At 47.3% G+C, this 25,000-nt stretch overlaps 1 protein-coding gene across 2 annotated transcripts in view; it reads right to left on the bottom strand.

The window, feature by feature from the left end:
* LOC128702220 (tyrosine-protein kinase transmembrane receptor Ror2) overlaps positions 1-25,000 on the bottom strand; it is a 203,687-nt gene that overhangs the window by 153,870 nt on the left and 24,817 nt on the right. For both annotated transcript variants that reach the window (XM_070102660.1, XM_070102661.1), the window contains exon 2: positions 24,407-24,541. In XM_070102660.1, coding sequence (XP_069958761.1) covers positions 24,407-24,541 — 135 coding nt within the window. The remainder of the gene's footprint in view (positions 1-24,406; positions 24,542-25,000) is intronic.

Genomic DNA, 25,000 nt, shown 5'->3' with positions numbered 1-25,000 from the left:
GGCTGGGGTCGGGAGCTGTGACGCAACCCCAGTAAAAACAATTTAGTGGATACACTTAGCATCATCTTCAGTCTGCCAAACACTGTTCGTAACCAGACAGCAGCAGCAGCAATAGTAGTAGCAATACCATAAATAAACATTAGCAATAACAGCACTAGCAGCAGCAACAACAGCAGTAACAGCAGCAGCAGCAATAGTGGTAGCAATACCATAAACATTAGCAACAACAGCAGTAACGGCAGCAGCAGCAATAGTGGTAGCAATACCATAAACACTAGCAATAAAAGCAGTAGCAGCAACAACAACAGCAGTAGAAGCACCAACAACAGCAGTAGCAGTACCAACAACAGTAGCAACAGCAGGAATAATAGCTGTGGTGGTGTAATTACCATAACAGCAGCAGTAGCAACGAATACAACAGCAGCGGCAGCAACAGCAGCAGCGCTAGCAGAAATATTAACACAGCAACTCTATACACACCAACAAGCATCTCAGTAAATGGTGAAAATGTAGCCTCTACAACCCTACAACACAACACAACCCCCATTCTCTCTCTCTCTCTCTCTCTCTCTCTCTCTCACACACACACACACAGTTGTAATGAACTTGAACAACAATAACTGAGCACCACAAGGCAAGGGACCCACAACACATCAGTCTACTACGCTTCAACACACCACCCTTGAAAACTTGTACCAAGAGAGGGGAAGAGGGGAGAGGAGTGGAGAGGAGAGGGACCAGTAGAAGGCCAACACAAAAGCTCCCCAACAAAAGGATGGGGAAAAAGAAAAAAATCCAGCAGATATTATTTTCAGAACGATACCCTTCCCCGGCCCCTGCAGGTATAACACGGATGATCATCTGACTCTCTCCCTCCACCCTCCTCCCCAACACTCTCTCTTTCCACCACCCTCCCCAACACTCACTCTCCCTCTTTCCCATATGAGTCCTGTGTACTTCTTCCTTCTCTTCACTTCCCCTGGTCTTTCATTATCCTTGAAACTTGGCTGGAGGGGCAGTTCTCTGGGTGCTGTGTGCTCATCTCGACTTCACAGGAGACGACTCCCTCACTTAAACCAGTGTTCCAGTCCAGTGTTCCAGTCCAGTGTTCCAGTCCGGTGTTCAGTGTCTGCTCACCGATTTATGTTTACAAATTTATGCTAACAAATTTGTGTGTAACAAAGTTACTGGAGGGCGAAACGTTGCCACAATAAAATGTCACATTAATAGCATCTGTGTCCTTCTATCACCCATTTGTGTTTGCTGCCGACCACGTAAGTTACGTCGTCGACCAACATTCCTGGTGTCTGGCCTCTTGGGGATAATCATCTCTATTATACCTAATACTGTAAATGTTATTGCTGGGAATTTCATCAATTCCTAAAGCATTTTAATAGTTGAATGTTATGTGATGGAGATGTGTTATGAATGTAATATGAAGTTTGAAGTTGTCAAAGTGTTTTTTAAGGCAACAATATTACTAACAAACAAGCAAGAAACTGCTGAGATTACTGCAAGAATCTTGAGAGTGTATGTAAGAAAGTGGAAAATGTATACATACACGAGCGAGGTGACGAGGTAAGCTGAAAATTGTTACCTGATGACAATTCCTGGGGTCACCGCCCCCCCGTGGCCCGGGTCTACACCACACCTCCGGACTGATGGGCAATTGAACCAGGTTGTTGTGCGGTTAGCTGCACTCCAACGTAGGCACCACAGTCCTGCTAATCAGGAACTGACTTGAGGAATTTATTAAGTTCCGTCTTGCACACAGCCAGGGATATGTTGGTAATTTTCCTCCTGACTCAAGTGAGGTTGTTGAAGCCTCGGTGATGACCCAGTGGTGGGTCATCATATGACTAAGAACCGCGTCAGGAAACACTTGTTCTGTTTCCTTACAAATCTTACGTAACCTAACCTTAGTGAACAGTGATCTCGTACACTCGTAGCAACCCTGCTTCTAACTGGGAATATTTCACACAGTCTACCGAGCCTCTTCCTCTCGTAGGGAGTAATTTCGGTGTGCAGATTTTCCGAGTGTAAATTATGTATCTTTCTCCCTTATGTTAGTAAGGTTTAAGGGATTTCAAATCTTCACAATAATTTAGGACTATAGGTGCTTGACTGTTAGTGAAGGTTCTGTGTATATTCTCCAGTTATGCCAGTCTGCCTCACTTTAAAAAAAAGAGTAGTTAGTATGCGCAATATATCTGAGAAGAGAGAACAAGTGACTTAAAAGAGTAATCATTCTCTGACATTAATTATTTTGCAAGTTCTAGTTATCCAGCTTATCCCTTTGTGTGCGCGTGCGTGCATACATACATTATATATATATATATATATATATGTCGTGCCGAATATGTAAAACTGGTCAATTAGCAAGAACTCATTTAAAATTAAGTCCTTTCTAAAAATTTCTCTTATACGTTTAAAGATATATCTTTTTCATTAATGTTAATGTAAAAAATTTTAATTTTGCACCGAAAGAATCTTAGAAAACTTACCTAACCTTATTATAACAAGAACAATTTATTTTAGCCTAACCCAACTAAATATATTTTAAATACTTTTACTAAAAAAACACAATGAAATATATTTTTTTCGTTAGGTTTAGAAAGATTTTTGCGAAATTATTGCATACACAAATTTTCGCTTGTCCTATATGGCAAGATGAACGTTGCTATTTAAGCCAAGATCGCAAATTCTGCCTATTCGGCACGACATATATATATATATATATATATATATATATATATATATATATATATATATATATATATATATATATATATATATAATTATTTACAGACATTATCTGTACGCCCACAGCAGGACTCGAACCCGGAAACCCTGTATCAGAGTATCATGGTAAATTACTGTGTACTCTGATACGGAGTTTGCAGGTTCGAGTCCTGCTGTGGACGTAGAGACAATGCCTCGGTGGGAGACGGCCGACTTGTTATATATATATATATATATATATATATATATATATATATATATATATATATATATATATATATATATTATACTGTGGGTGGAGTTAGTAATAATGAGGAGTGTTAGTATAGTGAGGAGAGGGGAGAGGAGAGGGGAGAGGAGAGGGGAGAGGAAAGGGGAGAGGAAAGGGGAGAGGAGAGGGGATGAGAGGGGAAAGGGGAGAGGAAAGGGGAGAGGAGAGGGGATGAGAGGGGAAAGGAGAGGGGAGGGGAAGAGACGAAGGTGGAAAGGAAAGCCCAGTTATCAGTAATTGATAGTTGACTCCTGAGTAATCTTCTTATGGTCGTACAAGTTCATTACTAGTGAATTACGAGGCTGCTGGGAGTTATCTGATACACCCTCCATCTCTCACTCTTCATCCTCTAATTTGTCTTCTTCTCCTCCTCTTCCTTGTCTTCTTATCTTCCTTCTTATTACAGTTACTGTTTCTCCCTTACCGCCTCTCCTGCTCCAATTTCCGCTGCCGTCCAATTACCCCTTCCGTTCACCTTCTTCCTCTTCCTTTCCATTACTTTTGCCTCTTATTTTGGTATTCTTCCGCCTTCGCTATATTATTGTCTCCTATTTTTTCTTCCTTTTCATGTTTCTTTTTGTTGTTGTTCTGCTGTTGTTGCTGCTGCTCCTCCTGCTTCTGCTGCTGCTCCTCCTGCTTCTGCTGCTGCTGCTCCTGCTTCTGCTGTTCCTCCTCCTGTCAGTGGTAGTGTTGGCGGAGCCTCCGCCACACCTCGGTGACTGCTGATAAATTCATCTCAGCGTCTGTGTCTTGGGCACTGACCCTCGAAACCGTGCCCAGGTAAACCCCTGGTAAACTCCAGGTACCACTGACGCTGAGAATTACTTTACCAATTAAAGTCCTTCAAAGTTTGTGTGCGGAGGGTTGAGTGTACACAAGTTGTGTGTACACAAGTTGGTATGAAGGGAGGGTTGTGTACACAGTTGATGTGGAGTTTTTCAACACTGTTGTGGTGCAAGGCGTCAGTTTCCTGACGCCTTGCACCACGACAGGGGCGTCAGGGGACTGACGCCCCTGTCGTGGGAACGACCTAGCGAAGTCACTATAAGCCTCCGAGTCATTCATGAGACTTGGTTGCACTTATCATGCCATTAACGGCATGAGCGGGACGACTGGAGACGACAGGACGGCAAGGCAGACGATTTGGCACGACTCTGGGTGGGTAAATGTTACTTTGGCTGGTGAATGTTACTTTATCGGGTGACTGTTACTCACAAGACCGTAACGAAAGTCCAGCAATCCTGCCAGTGTGTAAAACATTTAACAGACTGTTTTTTTTACACTGGAATGAAAAGAGGGTAGTGCCTCCCTGGGTGGGTGTTGTCTGACTGACTTTACAGTGTACTGAGTCACAGGTAACTCACAAACACTTGGGTACTGCCGCCTTAATGATACATCTGAAGTCAACAGATATTAACACTAAAAACTGTTTTTAAGACTAGACAAGGGAAGAGTGAAGCATGCAGTAGCAACAGTGGTACCGGGGAGCAGCAGCAACAGTGGTACCGGGGAGCAGTAGCAACAGTGGTACAGGGGAGCAGTAGCAACAGTGGTATCGGGGAGCAGTAGCAACAGTGGTATCCGGGAGCAGTAGCAACAGTGGTACCGGGGAGCAGTAGCAACAGTGGTACCGGGGAGCAGTAGCAACAATGGTATCGGGGAGCACTAGTACCGGGGAGCAGAAGCAACGGTGTACCGGAAGAACCAACAGATAGAACAAGAATCACAGGGAAACTAAATAGCAAAACCAAGGATCAGCATGAAGCAGCAGGCAGCGCCCAGACTCACCAAGAATCAGCAGGTGGCAGTCACAAGCACAGGAAGCAACATACAACAGTCACAATCAAAGGGAGTAGCAGGCAGCAGTCACAATCATAGAGAGAAGAAAGTAGCGGTCACACTCACAGGGAGCAGGAGGCAGCAGTCACACTCCCAGGGAGCAGCAGGAGACAGAATTACTCCCCAACAAGGATCACAAGAAAGTATTCAACACAAAACCAGCAGAAAGCAGCAAACAGTACAGGATAACAAGAAGCAGTACCCAGAATCAGCAGGAAGCAGGATCCAGGATGCAGCAGCAGCAGCTGGGAAAAGGGAGAGGCAGGACAAAGGAAGAGCAAGCAGCGCAATGACGCCAGGTGCTGTAGGTCAGGGCGAAGCAGCGAGGCAGAGGAAGGGGGAGGCAGGGAGGGAGAAGAGGGAGACATGCAATAGGAGGGCTGCAGGGAGGGGGGAATCAGAGGTAAGGGAAAGAGAGAGGAAGGTAGGAAGGAAGAAGTGAGGGAGGCAGCGATCCTGGGAACAAGAGAGTAAATTGCCTTGTTAAGAAGGAACAATACCTGATGGGCTGGCTATAACCCTCGTTAAAAACACCTTACACCAGCAGGTGACGAGCGATGCAAGACTGCTGGCACTCACCACACCAGCAGGAAGAACAAGATTATAACAAGGATGATTCAGAGGAGCAGCAGCAGCAGAGAAAGACGAGGAGGAGGAGGAGATAGGCAGCAACTATGGCTGGTACTCTGAGGATGCTGGTCTCTCTTAAGGAGCATTTTTTGTGACAACATATATCACTGTGCTTATGGACACCCTGTGGCTTGTCGTAACCCTGGGCCAGCCTCGGGCCAGCCTCGGACCAGCCTCGGGCCAGCCTCGGACCAGCCTCGGACCAGCCTCGGACCAGCCTCGGACCAGCCTCGGGCCAGCCTCGGACCAGCCTCGAGCCAGCCTCGGCGGTGGCGAAGGTTACGTACTGTTAGCGTTTTCAGTACAACACTAGTGAATGTTAGTGCTGAGTACTGCACTAACATTCACTAGAGGCCAGCTAAGGAAAGTGTTAAATGTACCCTGGTGGCTGCTTCACAACTACCAGTACCCTGTAAACTTTAACTTTTGTGTGTAGTAACGTTAATACAAGTGACCTAAGTTTCAACTGGTAACTTTAATAGTAGACAACAGTGTAAGCTAAGAAGAGCTAAGTCAAGAAGGTAAATGATGTTTAAACCAACGTGGGACTTTATTAAGTACTTCATGAGGCACCACGGGAGACTGAACAAGACCTCCCAGCACCACGGGAGATAGAACCAGACCTCCCAGCACCACAGGAGAATGAACCAGATCTCCCAGCACCACAGGAGACTGAACTAAACCTCCCAGCATCACGGGAGATTGAACCAGACCTCGCAGCACCACTGGAGATTGAACCAGACCTTCCAGCACCACGGGAGATTGAACCAGACCTCCCAGCACCACGGGAGACTGAACAAGACCTCCCAGCATCACGGGAGATTGAACCAGACCTCCCAGCACCACGGGAGATTGAACCAGACCTCCCAGCACCACAGGAGACTGAACCAGATCTCCCAGCACCACGGGAGACTGAACAAAACCTCCCAGCATCACGGGAGATTGAACCAGACCTCGCAGCACCACTGGAGATTGAACCAGACCTCCCAGCACCACGGGAGATTGAACCAGACCTCCCAGCACCACGGGAGACTGAACAAGACCTCCCAGCATCACGGGAGATTGAACCAGACCTCCCAGCCCTAAAGTCTCTCAACACAATCCAACACCCATCCTATACTCTTAAGATTACACTCACGTGAGTGAAAATAAACAGAAAGAGAATGGCTGCAACAGAGACCGAGCAACTATTACTGGAAGGAGAGTTAAGCTTCCACCACACCCTTACCTGAATCACCCACACGGGCTGACCACACCCTTACCTGAATCACCCACACGGGCTGACCACACCCTTAACTGAATCACCCACACGGGCTGACCACACCCTTAACTGAATCACCCACACGGGCTGACCACACCCTCAACTGAATCACCCACACGGGCTGACCACACCCTCAACTGAGTCACCCAACAAGGCCTGACCACACCTTCAACTGAATCACCCACACGGGTTAACCACCCAATCAACTTGAATCACCCACACGGGTTAACCACACCCTCAACTGAATCACCCACACGGGCTGACCACACCCTCAACTGAATCACCCACACGGGCTGACCACACCCTCAACTGAGTCACCCAACAAGGCCTGACCACACCTTCAACTTAATCACCCACACGGGTTAACCACCCAATCAACTTGAATCACCCACACGGGTTAACCACCCAATCAACTTGAATCACCCACACGGGTTAACCACCCAATCAACTTGAATCACCCACACGGGTTAACCACCCAATCAACTTGAATCACCCACACGGGTTAACCACCCAATCAACTTGAATCACCCACACGGGTTAACCACCCAATCAACTTGAATCACCCACATGGGCTGACCACTCCATTAACTTCAGTCAATTTTATAATTAGCACTAATGACAGATATAATTGAAAGAAGGCCGCCTTAACTATTACTAATGGATTGTAAGCAAGAGTGACAACACTATCTCTTACTACCCTGCCAGTGTTAGTGATAGTGACAACACTGTATCTTACTACTCTGCCAGTGTCTTGTTAGTGATAGTGACAACACTATCTCTTACTACCCTGCCAGTGTCTTGTTAGTGATAGTGACAACACTATCTCTTACTACCCTGCCAGTGTTAGTGATAGTGACAACACTGTATCTTACTACTCTGCCAGTGTCTTGTTAGTGATAGTGACAACACTATCTCTTACTACCCTGCCAGTGTCTTGTTAGTGATAGTGACAACACTATCTCTTGACTTAAGAAATCGTAATGACACGATTGCAAATAAACCATACCCCCGGCCGGGATTGAACCCGCGGTCATAGAGTCTCAAAACTCCAGCCCGTCGCGCTAGCCACTAGACCAGCTAGCCACAATAAGATTCATCCAACTAGGTATATTTCTACACCATAGGAAAGTTAGCACAGGCACCTCTGTGACCACAAATGCAAGTTTTTACAGACGAATCTCCAGCTAGCGTGGCCGTGACGAACTCTAGCTCAAGTCCCTTCACTGCCGTCAACATGACTTAAGAAATCGTAATGACACGATTGCAAATAAACCATACCCCCGACCGGGATTGAACCCGCGGTCATAGAGTCTCAAAACTCCAGCCCGTCGCGCTAGCCACTAGACCAGCTAGCCACAATAAGATTCATCCAACTAGGTATATTTCTACACCATAGGAAAGTTAGCACAGGCACCTCTGTGACCACAAATGCAAGTTTTTACAGACGAATCTCCAGCTAGCGTGGCCGTGACGAACTCTAGCTCAAGTCCCTTCACTGCCGTCAACATGACTTAAGAAATCGTAATGACACGATTGCAAATAAACCATACCCCCGGCCGGGATTGAACCCGCGGTCATAGAGTCTCAAAACTCCAGCCCGTCGCGCTAGCCACTAGACCAGCTAGCCACAATAAGATTCATCCAACTAGGTATATTTCTACACCATAGGAAAGTTAGCACAGGCACCTCTGTGACCACAAATGCAAGTTTTTACAGACGAATCTCCAGCTAGCGTGGCCGTGACGAACTCTAGCTCAAGTCCCTTCACTGCCGTCAACATGACTTAAGAAATCGTAATGACACGATTGCAAATAAACCATACACAGAGGTGCCTGTGCTAACTTTCCTATGGTGTAGAAATATACCTAGTTGGATGAATCTTATTGTGGCTAGCTGGTCTAGTGGCTAGCGCGACGGGCTGGAGTTTTGAGACTCTATGACCGCGGGTTCAATCCCGGCCGGGGGTATGGTTTATTTGCAATCGTGTCATTACGATTTCTTAAGTCATGTTGACGGCAGTGAAGGGACTTGAGCTAGAGTTCGTCACGGCCACGCTAGCTGGAGATTCGTCTGTAAAAACTTGCATTTGTGGTCACAGAGGTGCCTGTGCTAACTTTCCTATGGTGTAGAAATATACCTAGTTGGATGAATCTTATTGTGGCTAGCTGGTCTAGTGGCTAGCGCGACGGGCTGGAGTTTTGAGACTCTATGACCGCGGGTTCAATCCCGGCCGGGGGTATGGTTCACTATCTCTTACTACCCTGCCAGTGTCTTGTTAGTGATAGTGACAACACTATCTCTTACTACCCTGTTAGTGTGTTAGTGATAGTGACAACACTATCTCTTACTACCATGCCAGTGTCTTGTTAGTGATAGTGACAACACTATCTCTTACTACCCTGCCAGTGTCTTGTCAGTGATAGTGACAACACTATCTATTACTACCCTGCCAGTGTCTTGTTAGTGATAGTGACAACACTATCTCTTACTACCCTGCCAGTGTGTTAGTGATAGTGACAACACTATCTCTTACTACCCTGCCACTGTGTTAGTGATAGTGACAACACTATCTCTTACTACCATGCCAGTGTCTTGTTAGTGATAGTGACAACACTATCTCTTACTACCCTGCCAGTGTCTTGTTAGTGATAGTGACAACACTATCTCTTACTACCCTGCCAGTGTGTTAGTGATAGTGACAACACTATCTCTTACTACCCTGCCAGTGTTAGTGATAGTGACAACACTATCTCTTACTACCCTGCCAGTGTCTTGTTAGTGATAGTGAAAACACTGTCTCTTACTACCCTGCCAGTGTCTTGTTAGTGATAGTGACAACACTATCTCTTACTACCCTGCCAGTGTCTTGTTAGTGATAGTGACAACACTATCTCTTACTACCCTGCCAGTGTTAGTGATAGTGACAACACTATCTCTTAGTACCCTGCCAGTGTCTTGTTAGTGATAGTGAAAACACTGTCTCTTACTACCCTGCCAGTGTGTTAGTGATAGTGACAACACTATCTCTTACCACCCTGCCGGTGTCTTGTTAGTGATAGTGACAACACTATCTCTTACTACCCTGCCGGTGTCTTGTTAGTGATAGTGACAACACTATCTCTTACTACCCTGCCAGTGTCTTGTTAGTGATAGTGACAACACTATCTCTTACTACCCTGCCGGTGTCTTGTTAGTGATAGTGACAATACTGTCTCTTACTACCCTGCCAGTGTGTTAGTGATAGTGACAACACTATCTCTTACTACCCTGCCAGTGTGTTGTTAGTGATAGTGACAACACTATCTCTTACTACCCTGCCAGTGTGTTGTTAGTGATAGTGACAACACTATCTCTTACTACCCTGCCAGTGTGTTAGTGATAGTGACAATACTTTCTCTTACTACCCTGCCGGTGTCTTGTTAGTGATAGTGACAATACTGTCTCTTAATACCCTGCCAGTGTGTTAGTGATAGTGACAACACTATCTCTTACCACCCTGCCGGTGTCTTGTTAGTGATAGTGACAACACTATCTCTTACTACCCTGCCAGTGTGTTAGTGATAGTGACAACACTATCTCTTACTACCCTGCCAGTGTCTTGTTAGTGATAGTGACAACACTATCTCTTACTACCCTGCCAGTGTGTTAGTGATAGTGACAATACTGTCTCTTACTACCCTGCCGGTGTCTTGTTAGTGATAGTGACAATACTGTCTCTTACTACCCTGCCAGTGTGTTAGTGATAGTGACAACACTATCTCTTACTACCCTGCCAGTGTCTTGTTAGTGATAGTGACAATACTGTCTCTTACTACCCTGCCAGTGTGTTAGTGATAGTGACAATACTGTCTCTTAATACCCTGCCAGTGTCTTGTTAGTGATAGTGACAACACTATCTCTTACTACCCTGCCAGTGTGTTAGTGATAGTGACAATACTGTCTCTTAATACCCTGCCAGTGTCTTGTTAGTGATAGTGACAACACTATCTCTTACTACCCTGCCAGTGTGTTAGTGATAGTGACAATACTGTCTCTTAATACCCTGCCAGTGTCTTGTTAGTGATAGTGACAACACTATCTCTTACTACCCTGCCAGTGTGTTAGTGATAGTGACAATACTGTCTCTTAATACCCTGCCAGTGTCTTGTTAGTGATAGTGACAACACTATCTCTTACTACCCTGCCAGTGTGTTAGTGATAGTGACAATACTGTCTCTTAATACCCTGCCAGTGTCTTGTTAGTGATAGTGACAACACTATCTCTTACTACCCTGCCAGTGTGTTAGTGATAGTGACAATACTGTCTCTTAATACCCTGCCAGTGTCTTGTTAGTGATAGTGACAACACTATCTCTTACTACCCTGCCAGTGTGTTAGTGATAGTGACAATACTGTCTCTTAATACCCTGCCAGTGTCTTGTTAGTGATAGTGACAACACTATCTCTTACTACCCTGCCAGTGTGTTAGTGATAGTGACAATACTGTCTCTTACTACCCTGCCGGTGTCTTGTTAGTGATAGTGACAATACTGTCTCTTAATACCCTGCCAGTGTGTTAGTGATAGTGACAATACTGTCTCTTACTACCCTGCCGGTGTCTTGTTAGTGATAGTGACAATACTGTCTCTTAATACCCTGCCAGTGTCTTGTTAGTGATAGTGACAACACTATCTCTTACTACCCTGCCAGTGTTAGTGATAGTGACAATACTGTCTCTTAATACCCTGCCACTGTCTTGTTAGTGATAGTGTTATAATCAAAATGTTGGTTCTGTATATTAGTAATATACTACTGAGAAGTCCTTACGTATTATTTACCTCTCTTGATTGACCTGATGTGTTGTGTTGGTTAAATTTTGGTTTGCATAACCAGTGAAGTGTTTTAAGACATGTGAAGTGTTTTAACATATGCGAAGTGTTTTTAAACGCCGCTGATATACGTCAGTATCGAACATCCTCAGTTTGACGCAGCTCTCCCGCGCGCCCTCAACAGTAAACAAACACTTCACGTCCAGACTATTTATCTTGCAAGAGATTTCCACTGAGGCGACCAATGTTACCATCATGAGTGATGCTGCTGCCACAGATCACTGCCTTAACCTACCTACCAATAACATCACTGATGACACACTCACACACACTTCTAAATGTTGCATTTCCCTTACCCTCTCTCTCTTTCAACGCTGCTTCTCCTTGGCCCTCTTCCAATGCCAATCTCTCTTCCAGGATGCGACTGCCACCCCCTCACACACACACACACACACACACTCTCACACACACACACACACACACACACACACACACACACACACACACACACACACACACACACACACACACACACAGAGGCTCCAGCACAACATTCGACACACTCAACGTCTAAACATTTTACACAAGAGGAATGCAGGTAGCGGCTAGACTTTGTATACAAGAATGTCAATACTCCAGTATTCCCTGTGACGCTGCTGGTCACCCTCCACCCTTCCTCCAGTGACACTGGCGACCCTCCACCCTTCCTCCAGTGACACTGGCGACCCTCCATCCTTCCTCCAGTGACACTGGCGACCCTCCATCCTTCCTCCAGTGACACTGGCGACCCTCCATCCTTCCTCCAGTATCTCTCCGGTAAATTTTGCTAGTGAATAGACTGGAAACCTGACCCTCGAGTATACATGCATATATCCATTAAAACAGCATACTTCCTCTTATGTATCCAGGTATATATTAAAACACCTGTTACCTCTGATGAATGGAAGTATTCAATATAAGAGAGGAGTGCTACACACCCTAGGTACTAACAGTGCAGCGGTGAAACCATCACAGAGTCAACGCTGGATAAAAGATTGAAGAGTAGAGTGTAGAGTGAAGGGCAGAGTGTAGAGTGAAGGGCAGAGTGTAGAGTGAAGGGCAGAGTGTAGAGTGAAGGGCAGAGTGTAGAGTGAAGGACAGAGTGTAGAGTGAAGGGCAGAGTGTAGAGTGAAGGGCAGAGTGTAGAGTGAAGGGCAGAGTGTAGAGTGAAGGGCAGAGTGTAGAGTGAAGGACAGAGTGTAGAGTGAAGGGCAGAGTGTAGAGTGAAGGGCAGAGTGTAGAGTGAAGGACAGAGTGTAGAGTGAAGGGCAGAGTGTAGAGTGAAGGGCAGAGTGTAGAGTGAAGGACAGAGTGTAGAGTGAAGGGCAGAGTGTAGAGTGAAGGGCAGAGTGTAGAGTGAAGGGCAGAGTGTAGAGTGAAGGACAGAGTGTAGAGTGAAGGGCAGAGTGTAGAGTGAAGGGCAGAGTGTAGAGTGAAGGGCAGTGTAGAGTGAAGGGCAGAGTGTAGAGTGAAGGGCAGTGTAGAGTGAAGGGCAGTGTAGAGTGAAGGGCAGAGTGTAGAGTGAAGGACAGTGTAGAGTGAAGGGCAGAGTGTAGAGTGAAGGACAGAGTGTAGAGTGAAGGGCAGAGTGTAGAGTGAAGGACAGAGTGTAGAGTGAAGGGCAGAGTGTAGAGTGAAGGGCAGAGTGTAGAGTGAAGGACAGTGTAGAGTGAAGGGCAGAGTGTAGAGTGAAGGACAGTGTAGAGTGAAGGGCAGAGTGTAGAGTGAAGGACAGTGTAGAGTGAAGGGCAGAGTGTAGAGTGAAGGGCAGAGTGTAGAGTGAAGGGCAGAGTGTAGAGTGAAGGGCAGAGTGTAGAGTGAAGGGCAGAGTGTAGAGTGAAGGGCAGTGTAGAGTGAAGGGCAGAGTGTAGAGTGAAGGGCAGAGTGTAGAGTGAAGGGCAGAGTGTAGAGTGAAGGGCAGAGTGTAGAGTGAAGGGCAGAGTGTAGAGTGAAGGGCAGAGTGTAGAGTGAAGGGCAGAGTGTAGAGTGAAGGACAGAGTGTAGAGTGAAGGGCAGAGTGTAGAGTGAAGGGCAGAGTGTAGAGTGAAGGGCAGTGTAGAGTGAAGGGCAGAGTGTAGAGTGAAGGGCAGTGTAGAGTGAAGGGCAGTGTAGAGTGAAGGGCAGAGTGTAGAGTGAAGGACAGTGTAGAGTGAAGGGCAGAGTGTAGAGTGAAGGGCAGAGTGTAGAGTGAAGGACAGAGTGTAGAGTGAAGGGCAGAGTGTAGAGTGAAGGACAGTGTGTAGAGTGAAGGGCAGAGTGTAGAGTGAAGGACAGTGTAGAGTGAAGGGCAGTGTAGAGTGAAGGGCAGAGTGTAGAGTGAAGGGCAGAGTGTAGAGTGAAGGACAGAGTGTAGAGTGAAGGGCAGAGTGTAGAGTGAAGGGCAGAGTGTAGAGTGAAGGGCAGAGTGTAGAGTGAAGGGCAGTGTAGAGTGAAGGGCAGAGTGTAGAGTGAAGGGCAGAGTGTAGAGTGAAGGACAGAGTGTAGAGTGAAGGGCAGAGTGTAGAGTGAAGGACAGTGTGTAGAGTGAAGGGCAGAGTGTAGAGTGAAGGACAGTGTAGAGTGAAGGGCAGTGTAGAGTGAAGGGCAGAGTGTAGAGTGAAGGGCAGAGTGTAGAGTGAAGGGCAGAGTGTAGAGTGAAGGACAGAGTGTAGAGTGAAGGGCAGAGTGTAGAGTGAAGGACAGTGTGTAGAGTGAAGGGCAGAGTGTAGAGTGAAGGACAGTGTAGAGTGAAGGGCAGTGTAGAGTGAAGGGCAGAGTGTAGAGTGAAGGGCAGAGTGTAGAGTGAAGGACAGTGTAGAGTGAAGGGCAGAGTGTAGAGTGAAGGGCAGAGTGTAGAGTGAAGGGCAGTGTAGAGTGAAGGGCAGAGTGTAGAGTGAAGGGCAGAGTGTAGAGTGAAGGGCAGTGTAGAGTGAAGGGCAGAGTGTAGAGTGAAGGGCAGAGTGTAGAGTGAAGGGCAGAGTGTAGAGTGAAGGGCAGTGTAGAGTGAAGGGCAGAGTGTAGAGTGAAGGGCAGAGTGTAGAGTGAAGGGCAGTGTAGAGTGAAGGGCAGAGTGTAGAGTGAAGGGCAGAGTGTAGAGTGAAGGGCAGAGTGTAGAGTGAAGGACAGTGTAGAGTGAAGGGCAGAGTGTAGAGTGAAGGACAGAGTGTAGAGTGAAGGGCAGAGTGTAGAGTGAAGGGCAGAGTGTAGAGTGAAGGACAGTGTAGAGTGAAGGGCAGAGTGTAGAGTGAAGGACAGTGTAGAGTGAAGGGCAGTGTAGAGTGAAGGGCAGAGTGTAGAGTGAAGGGCAGAGTGTAGAGTGAAGGGCAGAGTGTAGAGTGAAGGGCAGAGTGTAGAGTGAAGGACAGAGTGTAGAGTGAAGGACAGAGTGTAGAGTGAAGGGCAGAGTGTAGAGTGAAGGGCAGTGTAGAGTGAAGGGCAGAGTGTAGAGTGAAGGACAGTGTAGAGTGAAGGGCAGAGTGTAGAGTGAATGGCAGAGTGTAGAGTGAAGGGCAGAGTGTAGAGTGAATGGCAGAGTGTAGAGTGAAGGGCAGAGTGTAGAGTGAAGGGCAGAGTGTAGAGTGAAGGGGAGAGTGTAGAGTGAATTACAGAGTGTAGAGTGAAGGACAGAGTGAAGGACAGAGTGTAGAGTGAAGGACAGAGTGTAGAGTGAAGGGCAGAGTGTAGAGTGAAGGACAGAGTGTAGAGTGAAGGGCAGAGTGTAGAGTGAAGGACAGAGTGTAGAGTGAAGGGCAGAGTGTAGAGTGAAGGGGAGAGTGTAGAGTGAATTACAGAGTGTAGAGTGAAGGACAGAGTGAAGGACAGAGTGTAGAGTGAAGGGCAGAGTGTAGAGTGAAGGACAGAGTGTAGAGTGAAGGACAGAGTGTAGAGTGAAGGGCAGAGTGTAGAGTGAAGGGCAGAGTGTAGAGTGAAGGGCAGAGTGTAGAGTGAAGGACAGAGTGTAGAGTGAAGGGCAGAGTGTAGAGTGAAGGACAGAGTGTAGAGTGAAGGGCAGAGTGTAGAGTGAAGGGCAGAGTGTAGAGTGAAGGACAGAGTGTAGAGTGAAGGACAGAGTGTAGAGTGAAGGGCAGAGTGTAGAGTGAAGGGCAGAGTGTAGAGTGAAGGGCAGAGTGTAGAGTGAAGGGCAGAGTGTAGAGTGAAGGACAGAGTGTAGAGTGAAGGGCAGAGTGTAGAGTGAAGGGCAGAGTGTAGAGTGAAGGGCAGAGTGTAGAGTGAAGGGCAGAGTGTAGAGTGAAGGGCAGAGTGTAGAGTGAAGGACAGAGTGTAGAGTGAAGGGCAGAGTGTAGAGTGAAGGGCAGAGTGTAGAGTGAAGGACAGAGTGTAGAGTGAAGGACAGAGTGTAGAGTGAAGGGCAGAGTGTAGAGTGAAGGGCAGAGTGTAGAGTGAAGGGCATAGTGTAGAGTGAAGGGCAGAGTGTAGAGTGAAGGACAGAGTGTAGAGTGAAGGGCAGAGTGTAGAGTGAAGGGCAGAGTGTAGAGTGAAGGGCAGAGTGTAGAGTGAAGGGCAGAGTGTAGAGTGAAGGGCAGAGTGTAGAGTGAAGGACAGAGTGTAGAGTGAAGGACAGAGTGTAGAGTGAAGGGCAGAGTGTAGAGTGAAGGGCAGAGTGTAGAGTCAAGGGCAGAGTGTAGAGTGAAGGGCAGAGTGTAGAGTGAAGGGCAGAGTGTAGAGTGAAGGACAGAGTGTAGAGTGAAGGACAGAGTGTAGAGTGAAGGGCAGAGTGTCGAGTGAAGGGCAGAGTGTAGAGTGAAGGACAGAGTGTAGAGTGAAGGACAGAGTGTAGAGTGAAGGGCAGAGTGTCGAGTGAAGGACAGAGTGTAGAGTGAAGGGCAGAGTGTCGAGTGAAGGGCAGAGTGTAGAGTGAAGGGCAGAGTGTAGAGTGAAGGGCAGAGTGTAGAGTGAAGGGCAGAGTGTAGAGTGAAGGGCAGAGTGTAGAGTGAAGGACAGAGTGTAGAGTGAAGGGCAGAGTGTAGAGTGAAGGACAGAGTGTAGAGTGAGTGTAGAGTGTAGAGTGAAGGGCAGAGTGTAGAGTGAAGGGCAGAGTGTAGAGTGAAGGGCAGAGTGTAGAGTGAAGGGCAGAGTGTCGAGTGAAGGGCAGAGTGTAGAGTGAAGGGCAGAGTGTAGAGTGAAGGGCAGAGTGTAGAGTGAAGGGCAGAGTGTAGAGTGAAGGGCAGAGTGTAGAGTGAAGGACAGAGTGTAGAGTGAGTGTAGAGTGTAGAGTGAAGGGCAGAGTGTAGAGTGAAGGGCAGAGTGTAGAGTGAAGGGCAGAGTGTAGAGTGAAGGACAGAGTGTAGAGTGAGTGTAGAGTGTAGAGTGAAGGGCAGAGTGTAGAGTGAAGGGCAGAGTGTAGAGTGAAGGACAGAGTGTAGAGTGAAGGACAGAGTGTAGAGTGAAGGGCAGAGTGTAGAGTGAGTGTAGAGTGTAGAGTGAAGGGCAGAGTGTAGAGTGAAGGACAGAGTGTAGAGTGAAGGACAGAGTGTAGAGTGAAGGACAGAGTGTAGAGTGAAGGGCAGAGTGTAGAGTGAAGGACAGAGTGTAGAGTGAAGGACAGAGTGTAGAGTGAAGGGCAGAGTGTAGAGTGAAGGACAGAGTGTAGAGTGAGTGTAGAGTGTAGAGTGAAGGGCAGAGTGTAGAGTGAAGGGCAGAGTGTAGAGTGAAGGACAGAGTGTAGAGTGAAGGGCAGAGTGTCGAGTGAAGGGCAGAGTGTAGAGTGAAGGGTAGAACACCATGATGGTACAGTATTACATTACTCTTTCACTGTTACTGTGTGATATACTTGATGGTGGGGGCCACAGACCCCCACCGTTAACGGAAGGGGTGGAGAGGATCGAAACAGTCATTAACGGCGGGAAGGAGTAGAAACAGCAGCTGCTGCTGTTGTTATTACTGCTGTAAAGTAATGGCAGTGAGAGGATGGTGGCAGCAACACACAGCTGTGGCCACAGGTGTTCTTAAACCTATGATCCACACTAGTGTTGTTGTGTTATAAGTAACTCAATACTAATATTCACTAGTGTTGCATTAGAACACTAAAAATATTTAACCTTCGCCACCGCGGAGGCTGGCCCGAGGCTAGCCCGAGGCTGGCCCGAGGCTGGCCCGAGACTGGCCCGAGGCTGGCCCGAGGCTGGCCCGAGGCTGGCCCGAGGCTGGCCCGAGGCTGGCTCGAGGCTGGCTCGAGGCTGGCCCGAGGCTGGCCCAGGGTTACAATAAGCCACAGGGTGTCCACAAGCACCATGATAGCTCCCCGCGTGTTCGATCTGGGTAATTATATGGACCAGATGGACCATGCTTGTATATGGCCGCATTTGCTACATTAAAAATTACTGTTATTATTGTACTATCACCACCGATGATTGCTATTACACACACACACAAGGAGTGGATCTAGTAGCGACCAGCGAAGAGGCGGGGCCAAGAGCTGTGAATTGACCCTTGCAACCACACATAGGTCAGTACACACACACTCTTTGACAAGTTTCGAGAGTTCTACTCTGGCAGCCCGGCCATGGGCCAGACTCGTCTGGTGCTTGTCTGGTCAACCAGGCTCTAGATAGTACAGTCTAGACCCTAGATAGTACAGTCTGCTCTAGAGAGTAAGGTTACCATCGTATCGTTTGTCAAGACGGCTCACGTTATCGTTGTTGAACACCTGTTGTGTGTCAGTGTTCCCGGGGTCTGGTCTTGGACCAGGCTTCCTGGTAGCTGTGTCAGTGTTCCCAGAGTCTGGTCTTGGACCAGGCTTCCTGGTAGCTGTGTGTCAGTGTTCCTGGGGTCTGGTCTTGGACCAGGCTTCCTGGTAGCTGTGTGTCAGTGTTCCCAGAGTCTGGTCTTGGACCAGGCTTCCTGGTAGCTGTGTGTCAGTGTTCCTGGGGTCTGGTCTTGGACCAGGCTTCCTGGTAGCTGTGTGTCAGTGTTCCCAGAGTCTGGTCTTAGACCAGGCCTCCTGGTAGCTGCCTCATCAGTGAGAATACACAGGCTATTATCAAGACATTTATTGAGGACACGTTTCACCCATAAGGAACAAGGGAAAGTTTTTCAAGTCACTCACACACACACACACACACACACACACACACACACACACACACACACACACACACACACACACACACACACACACACACACACACACACACACGTGTCGTGGGTGGTTAAAAGGACGGAAAATATGTAATATGCAAATGTTGGTTATAAGTCAGTAAGGTAAGAGGGAAGGTGGCAGCCTGGGAATGATTCATTAGCAAGATTATTAAGGTATCACCCTGGGGAAGGGCTGTTGACCCCTCCTCACCCTCTCCTTAACCACACCCCCTTCATCAACCCTCCACCCCTCATCCTTCCCTCACCCCTGGGTACTGCTAAGTCCCCACTAACACCTGCATAACCCTGTCGGGAGTATGACACTGTTCCTGTGTGACCACCAGGGCAGGAGGAAAGTGACAGGGCAGGAGGAAAGTGACAGGGCAGTAGCAAGGAACACAACACTGTGTAGGAAGAGGAGGGAGGGAAACAGGGCGTAGCAAGGAGGAAGGGAGAATAGGGAGTAGCAGAGGAGGAGAGAAGCAGGAGTCGGGAAGAAGACATATAAAGATGTTAAGAACAAAGAGGATGAATGACAAAGACTAAAGAATGGAACATAAAGGAAGAGAGAGAGATGAACGGATGGGTGATTAGCAAGGGACGAATAATTAGGAAGGGGATAATTGGTTCGTTGAGAGAGAGAACTATAATTGCCAGGATAATTACCTTCAGACAGTTCCTGGTACCAGACAAGACCTCCAGGTTGACGGCCTGATCAGTCAGGCTGTTGGTGCCAGCCGTACGCAGTCCAACGTCTACCAAGAGAGGTATTTCAGTTTACAGATTTTAAAGCAATCCCTCCAGAACTTTCCACGTGTAAATTATGAAGGATCCTTCTCGCCTACGTTCCAGGGAGTAAGGTTCAAGGGACTTCAGGCGATCCTAATAATTTAGGTGTTTAACTGAGTTTATACATAATGCAGTGAAGGCTCTCTGCACATTCTCCAGTTGTACTATTTCACCTGCCTTAAAAGGGGCTGTTAATGTACAGCAATATTTCAGCCTAGAAAGAACAAGTGACTTAGAGTAATTCATCACAAGCTTGCCATCTCTTGTTCTGAACGTTTCAGTTATCCAGGCTGCCAGTTTCCTTGCGCTTTCACAACACTGTTGTTATCCCTTAATATAAGATCTTGTGATATTAACACTCCTAAGTCCGCCACATTATTCTTCTGTTTTTAATTCCTCAATTTTTCCATAGTTGAGCGACTGAAATTTCTGCTTACTAAATAAACATCTTATCGTTGTCTGTAGCTCACTGGTAAACCTCGTCAATATCAGCTTAAGTCTTAAGAGATCTGCTACAATTTCACTGATGTATTTTTCTCCCTGTCTCTCCTGGGCTCTCAATTTGAGCTCAAGTGCTTTACATCTATCTAACCAGCATTTCGTTCTTGTTCTTGAGGATGTGTGAGACCCTTGAGAAGTTCAGTGATTCTTCGTCTTCACCTCTCGAGGGAGCGCCTCTATCTTTCTACCTTGCATCTTCTCTTCCTTTTTTCATAACATACTTCCAGTGGCATCCAGCTAATTCTCTTGGGAAACTGGTATAAATTCACATTACTCGTACTATCTTCCCAGCGGATTTCTGTAAGGTCTGGAACGATATTGTTCCAGACCATGGAGCTGAACTCTTCTCCAAGCTGAGGGACTGACCACCTTGTTCCAGACCATGGAGCTGAATTCTTCTCTAGGCTGAGGGACTGGCCACCTTGTTCCAGACCATGGAGCTGAACTCTTCTTCAGGCTGAGAGACTGACCAACTTGTTCCAGACCATGGAGCTGAACTCTTCTCCAGGCTGAGAGACTGACCACCTTGCTCCAGACCATGGAGCTGAACTCTTCTTCAGGCTGAGAGACTGACCACCTTGCTCCAGACCATGGAGCTGAACTCTTCTTCAGGTTGAGAGACTGACCAACTTGTTCCAGACCATGGAGCTGAACTCTTCTCCAGGCTGAGGGACTGACCATCTTGTTCCAGACCATGGAGCTGAACTCTTCTCCAGGCTGAGGGACTGACCAACTTGTTCCAGACCATGGAGCTGAACTCTTCTCCAGGCTGAGGGACTGACCAACTTGTTCCAGACCATGGAGCTGAACTCTTCTCCAGGCTGAGAGACTGACCAACTTGTTCCAGACCATGGAGCTGAACTCTTCTTCAGGCTGAGAGACTGACCACCTTACTCCAGACCATGGAGCTGAACTCTTCTTCAGGCTGAGAGACTGACCACCTTGTTCCAGACCATGGAGCTGAACTCTTCTCCAGGCTGAGGGACTGACCACCTTGTTCCAGACCATGGAGCTGAACTCTTCTCCAGGCTGAGGGACTGACCACCTTGTTCCAGACCATGGAGCTGAACTCTTCTCCAGGCTGAGGGACTGACCACCTTGTTCCAGACCATGGAGCTGAACTCTTCTCCAGGCTGAGGGACTGACCATCTTGTTCCAGACCATGGAGCTGAACTCTTCTCCAGGCTGAGGGACTGACCACCTTGTTCCAGACCATGGAGCTGAACTCTTCTCCAGGCTGAGGGACTGACCACCTTGTTCCAGACCATGGAGCTGAACTCTTCTCCAGGCTGAGGGACTGACCACCTTGTTCCAGACCATGGAGCTGAACTCTTCTCCAGGCTGAGGGCCTGACCAACTTGTTCCAGACCATGGAGCTGAACTCTTCTCCAGGCTGAGGGACTGACCACCTTGTTCCAGACCATGGAGCTGAACTCTTCTCCAGGCTGAGGGCCTGACCAACTTGTTCCAGACCATGGAGCTGAACTCTTCTCCAGGCTGAGAGACTGACCAACTTGTTCCAGACCATGGAGCTGAACTCTTCTCCAGGCTGAGGGCCTGACCAACTTGTTCCAGACCATGGAGCTGAACTCTTCTCCAGGCTGAGGGCCTGACCAACTTGTTCCAGACCATGGAGCTGAACTCTTCTCCAGGCTGAGGGCCTGACCATCTTGTTCCAGACCATGAAGCTGAACTCTTCTTCAGGCTGAGGGACTGACCAACTTGTTCCAGACCATGGAGCTGAACTCTTCTCCAGACTGAGGGACTGACCACCTTGTTCCAGACCATGAAGCTGAACTCTTCTTCAGGCTGAGGGCCTGACCAACTTGTTCCAGACCATGGAGCTGAACTCTTCTCCAGACTGAGGGACTGACCACCTTGTTCCAGACCATGGAGCTGAACTCTTCTTCAGGCTGAGAGACTGACCAACTTGTTCCAGACCATGGAGCTGAACTCTTCTCCAGGCTGAGAGACTGACCAACTTGTTCCAGACCATGGAGCTGAACTCTTCTCCAGGCTGAGGGACTGACCACCTCAACTATTTATCCAAGGTTGATGAACTCATTACATATTTACCTCCTCGCTACTACACCTGTTGCCTCTGTATGTGACTGAAGAAGTCTACTGTGTAGGCCACAAGTTTCAACAACCAAGATACTCAACTGCTACACATGTGTCTTCATATTCAACTTGCAACTTTCAGCACACCATCAACTAATCTGGTCTGTTCCACTATTTCCTATTTTAAGATGAACGTATCACAGTCTTAATAGTTCATTTGTATCAGAGTTCATCTGAACTATCTTCCAGGAATTTCTTATTACAGTACTTACTACCTCATGCCATTTTAGGGTAATGATTTCTTGCCACCACAGTTCACACCTGCTGTGTGGGTGACGTAGGGTACTACCTTCCCACCCTCAAACACGCCCACAGTTCACACCTGCTCCGCCCACAACACTAATAACTTAAACTCACCTTGAGAAAGAGGTTTAATGTTCCCCACCAACAGGGATTCAATTATCGAGAAACACATTTTGGGTTTCATTATCGTAAAATCTGCCATAGAAGATGAGCGAGCGTGACCGTGGGCCGCCATGAGCGACACCTACCTGGGGGGTATTCCGGGGATCAACGTCCCCGCGGCCCGGTCCATGACCAGGCCTCCCACTGGATCAGGGCCTGATCAACTAGGCCGTTACTGCTGGCAGCAGTACCTACCCACGGAGACTGCTTCTAATATAACCGGAGTCAGTATGGAAGACATCTACCCACGGATACTGCTTCTAACATAACCGTGGGTCACTATGAGCGACACCTACCCACGGATAATGCTAACATAACCGTGGATTACTATGGAAAACACCTACCCACGGAGACTGCTTCACACACACACACACACACACACACACACACACCTCTGGCCACACACACAACATCGTTATAATAAAGAGGAAGCGCTAAACCTGCAAGTCATACAGCGCCTGAAGAATAGCAGGTAATCAGGAGTGATCTGAGGAGGAAGGGAATGGTAGCTCCCTTTATCTATCAATTTCTTTCCCTTTTTTTACACAGGATTTTTAGAAGGTTAGGGTTAGGTTAGGTTAGTTTGGCTAGCTTAGGTTAGGTTTAGAGTTCCTAGCTTTATTTACAAGCTAAAAGAGTTGTTACCTACATCAGCTCTCTCTCTCTCTCTCTCTCTCTCTACCTTGGTGGCGTGCTGAAGAGAGGTTAAGATGGCGTCTATCATCAACCTGGGAAAGAAGGTTAAAATATTCTTGGCACACTGTTCATTTCCCCGGGGGAGGCTCCATACCAAGTTTACCTAAGTTTACGTCGCACACTGACGCAGTTTACAACGCTCTTAAACGCTGCCGCCACCACCACATCTTACACTATGTGACATCCTTCTGAACGACGTCCCCCACCCACCACTCTCCCCCACCCACCACTCTCCCCCACCCACCACTCTCCCCCACCCAACACTCTCCCCCACCCACCACTCTCCCCCACCCCTCATCCTGTTTTTATAAGTTTTGAAAGTGTCGTAGCTAGTGGACAATTAGTGTAACACTTGAGGTATTCTCATCACCTTACTGACGTATTTATTCAATTTATTTTAGGTTATCCATCCATGCAGTAAGTTTATTCAGGTACACATATACATAAATACAGTTATATAAATTATTATACACAGCAGCATATGTGTATATTACCTAAGATAACCCAGTGTGATGGATCAGTGGAAAATACCGCTGACTTGTTTGCCTCTGAGCAGAATAACATACCTTACCAAGTAACACATTACTGGTGTATCTCTTCTTAAATATACCTGGAGTCTACCTGGAGGGTATTCCGGGGACCAACGCCCCCGCAGCCCAGTCCATGACCAGGCCTCCCTGTGGATCAGGGCCTTATCAACCAGGCTGTTATTGATGGCCGCACGTAGTCCAATGTACGAACCACAGCCCGGCTGATCCGGTACTGACTTTAGGTATCTTCCCGGCTCTCTCTTGAAGACAACCAGGGGTCTATTGATAATGCCCTGATCTGTCCTACCCTACCCTGCCCTGATCTGCCCTGCCCTGCCCTGCCCTGCCCTGCCCTGCACTACCCATGGAGATATATTAGTGTTAACATGACTAACACGGAACTCAGTCTCTTTCCACCACCTTCATATACTTGCCACTTTCATAACCACTAGTGTTTATAACTTACTCAGAACTCCACAGAGTTTCAGTACATCTTAACAACGCTCTCAATACTCACCTAGCACCTTGAGGCATACACAGATTGTGTACTCACCTAGCACCCTGAAGTATACACACATTGTGTACTCACCTAGCACCTTGAGGTATACACACATTGTGTACTCACCTAGCACCTTGAGGCATACACAGATTGTGTACTCACCTAGCACCCTGAAGTATACACACATTGTGTACTCACCTAGCACCTTGAGATAGACCCAGGGTGAGTGCTGGGAGCCAGCAGAGCTGCGGGCAATACACTTATAGGCTCCCTCATCTTCCTTCCCCACAGCTTCCCACCTCAAGCCTCCCTCATCTACCACCACGCCTCGCTCTGTAAACAAACATAAATCATACTTATTGATTTGTTTGTCAAGTATTTATTATAGGGAAGTAATCATTAGGAAGGTTATTATACGGAAGTAATCATTAGGAAGGTTATTATACGGAAGTAATCATTAGGAAGGTTATTATACGGAAGTAATCATTAGGAAAGTTATACGGAAGTAATCATTAGGAAAGTTATTATACGGAAGTAATCATTAGGAAGCTTATTATACGGAAGTAATCATTAGGAAGGTTATTATACGGAAGTAATCATTAGGAAAGTTATTATACGGAAGTAATCATTAGGAAAGTTATTATACGGAAGTAATCATTAGGAAGCTTATTATACGGAAGTAATCATTAGGAAGGTTATTATACGGAAGTAATCATTAGGAAAGTTATTATACGGAAGTAATCATTAGGAAGGTTATTATACGGAAGTAATCATTAGGAAGGTTATTATACG

Source organism: Cherax quadricarinatus, chromosome 83 (assembly GCF_038502225.1).
Source record: "Cherax quadricarinatus isolate ZL_2023a chromosome 83, ASM3850222v1, whole genome shotgun sequence".
Taxonomy (NCBI): Eukaryota; Metazoa; Arthropoda; class Malacostraca; order Decapoda; family Parastacidae; genus Cherax; species Cherax quadricarinatus.
Note: the sequence above shows the minus strand (reverse complement) of the source record. Positions and strands in the feature narration are given on the sequence as shown.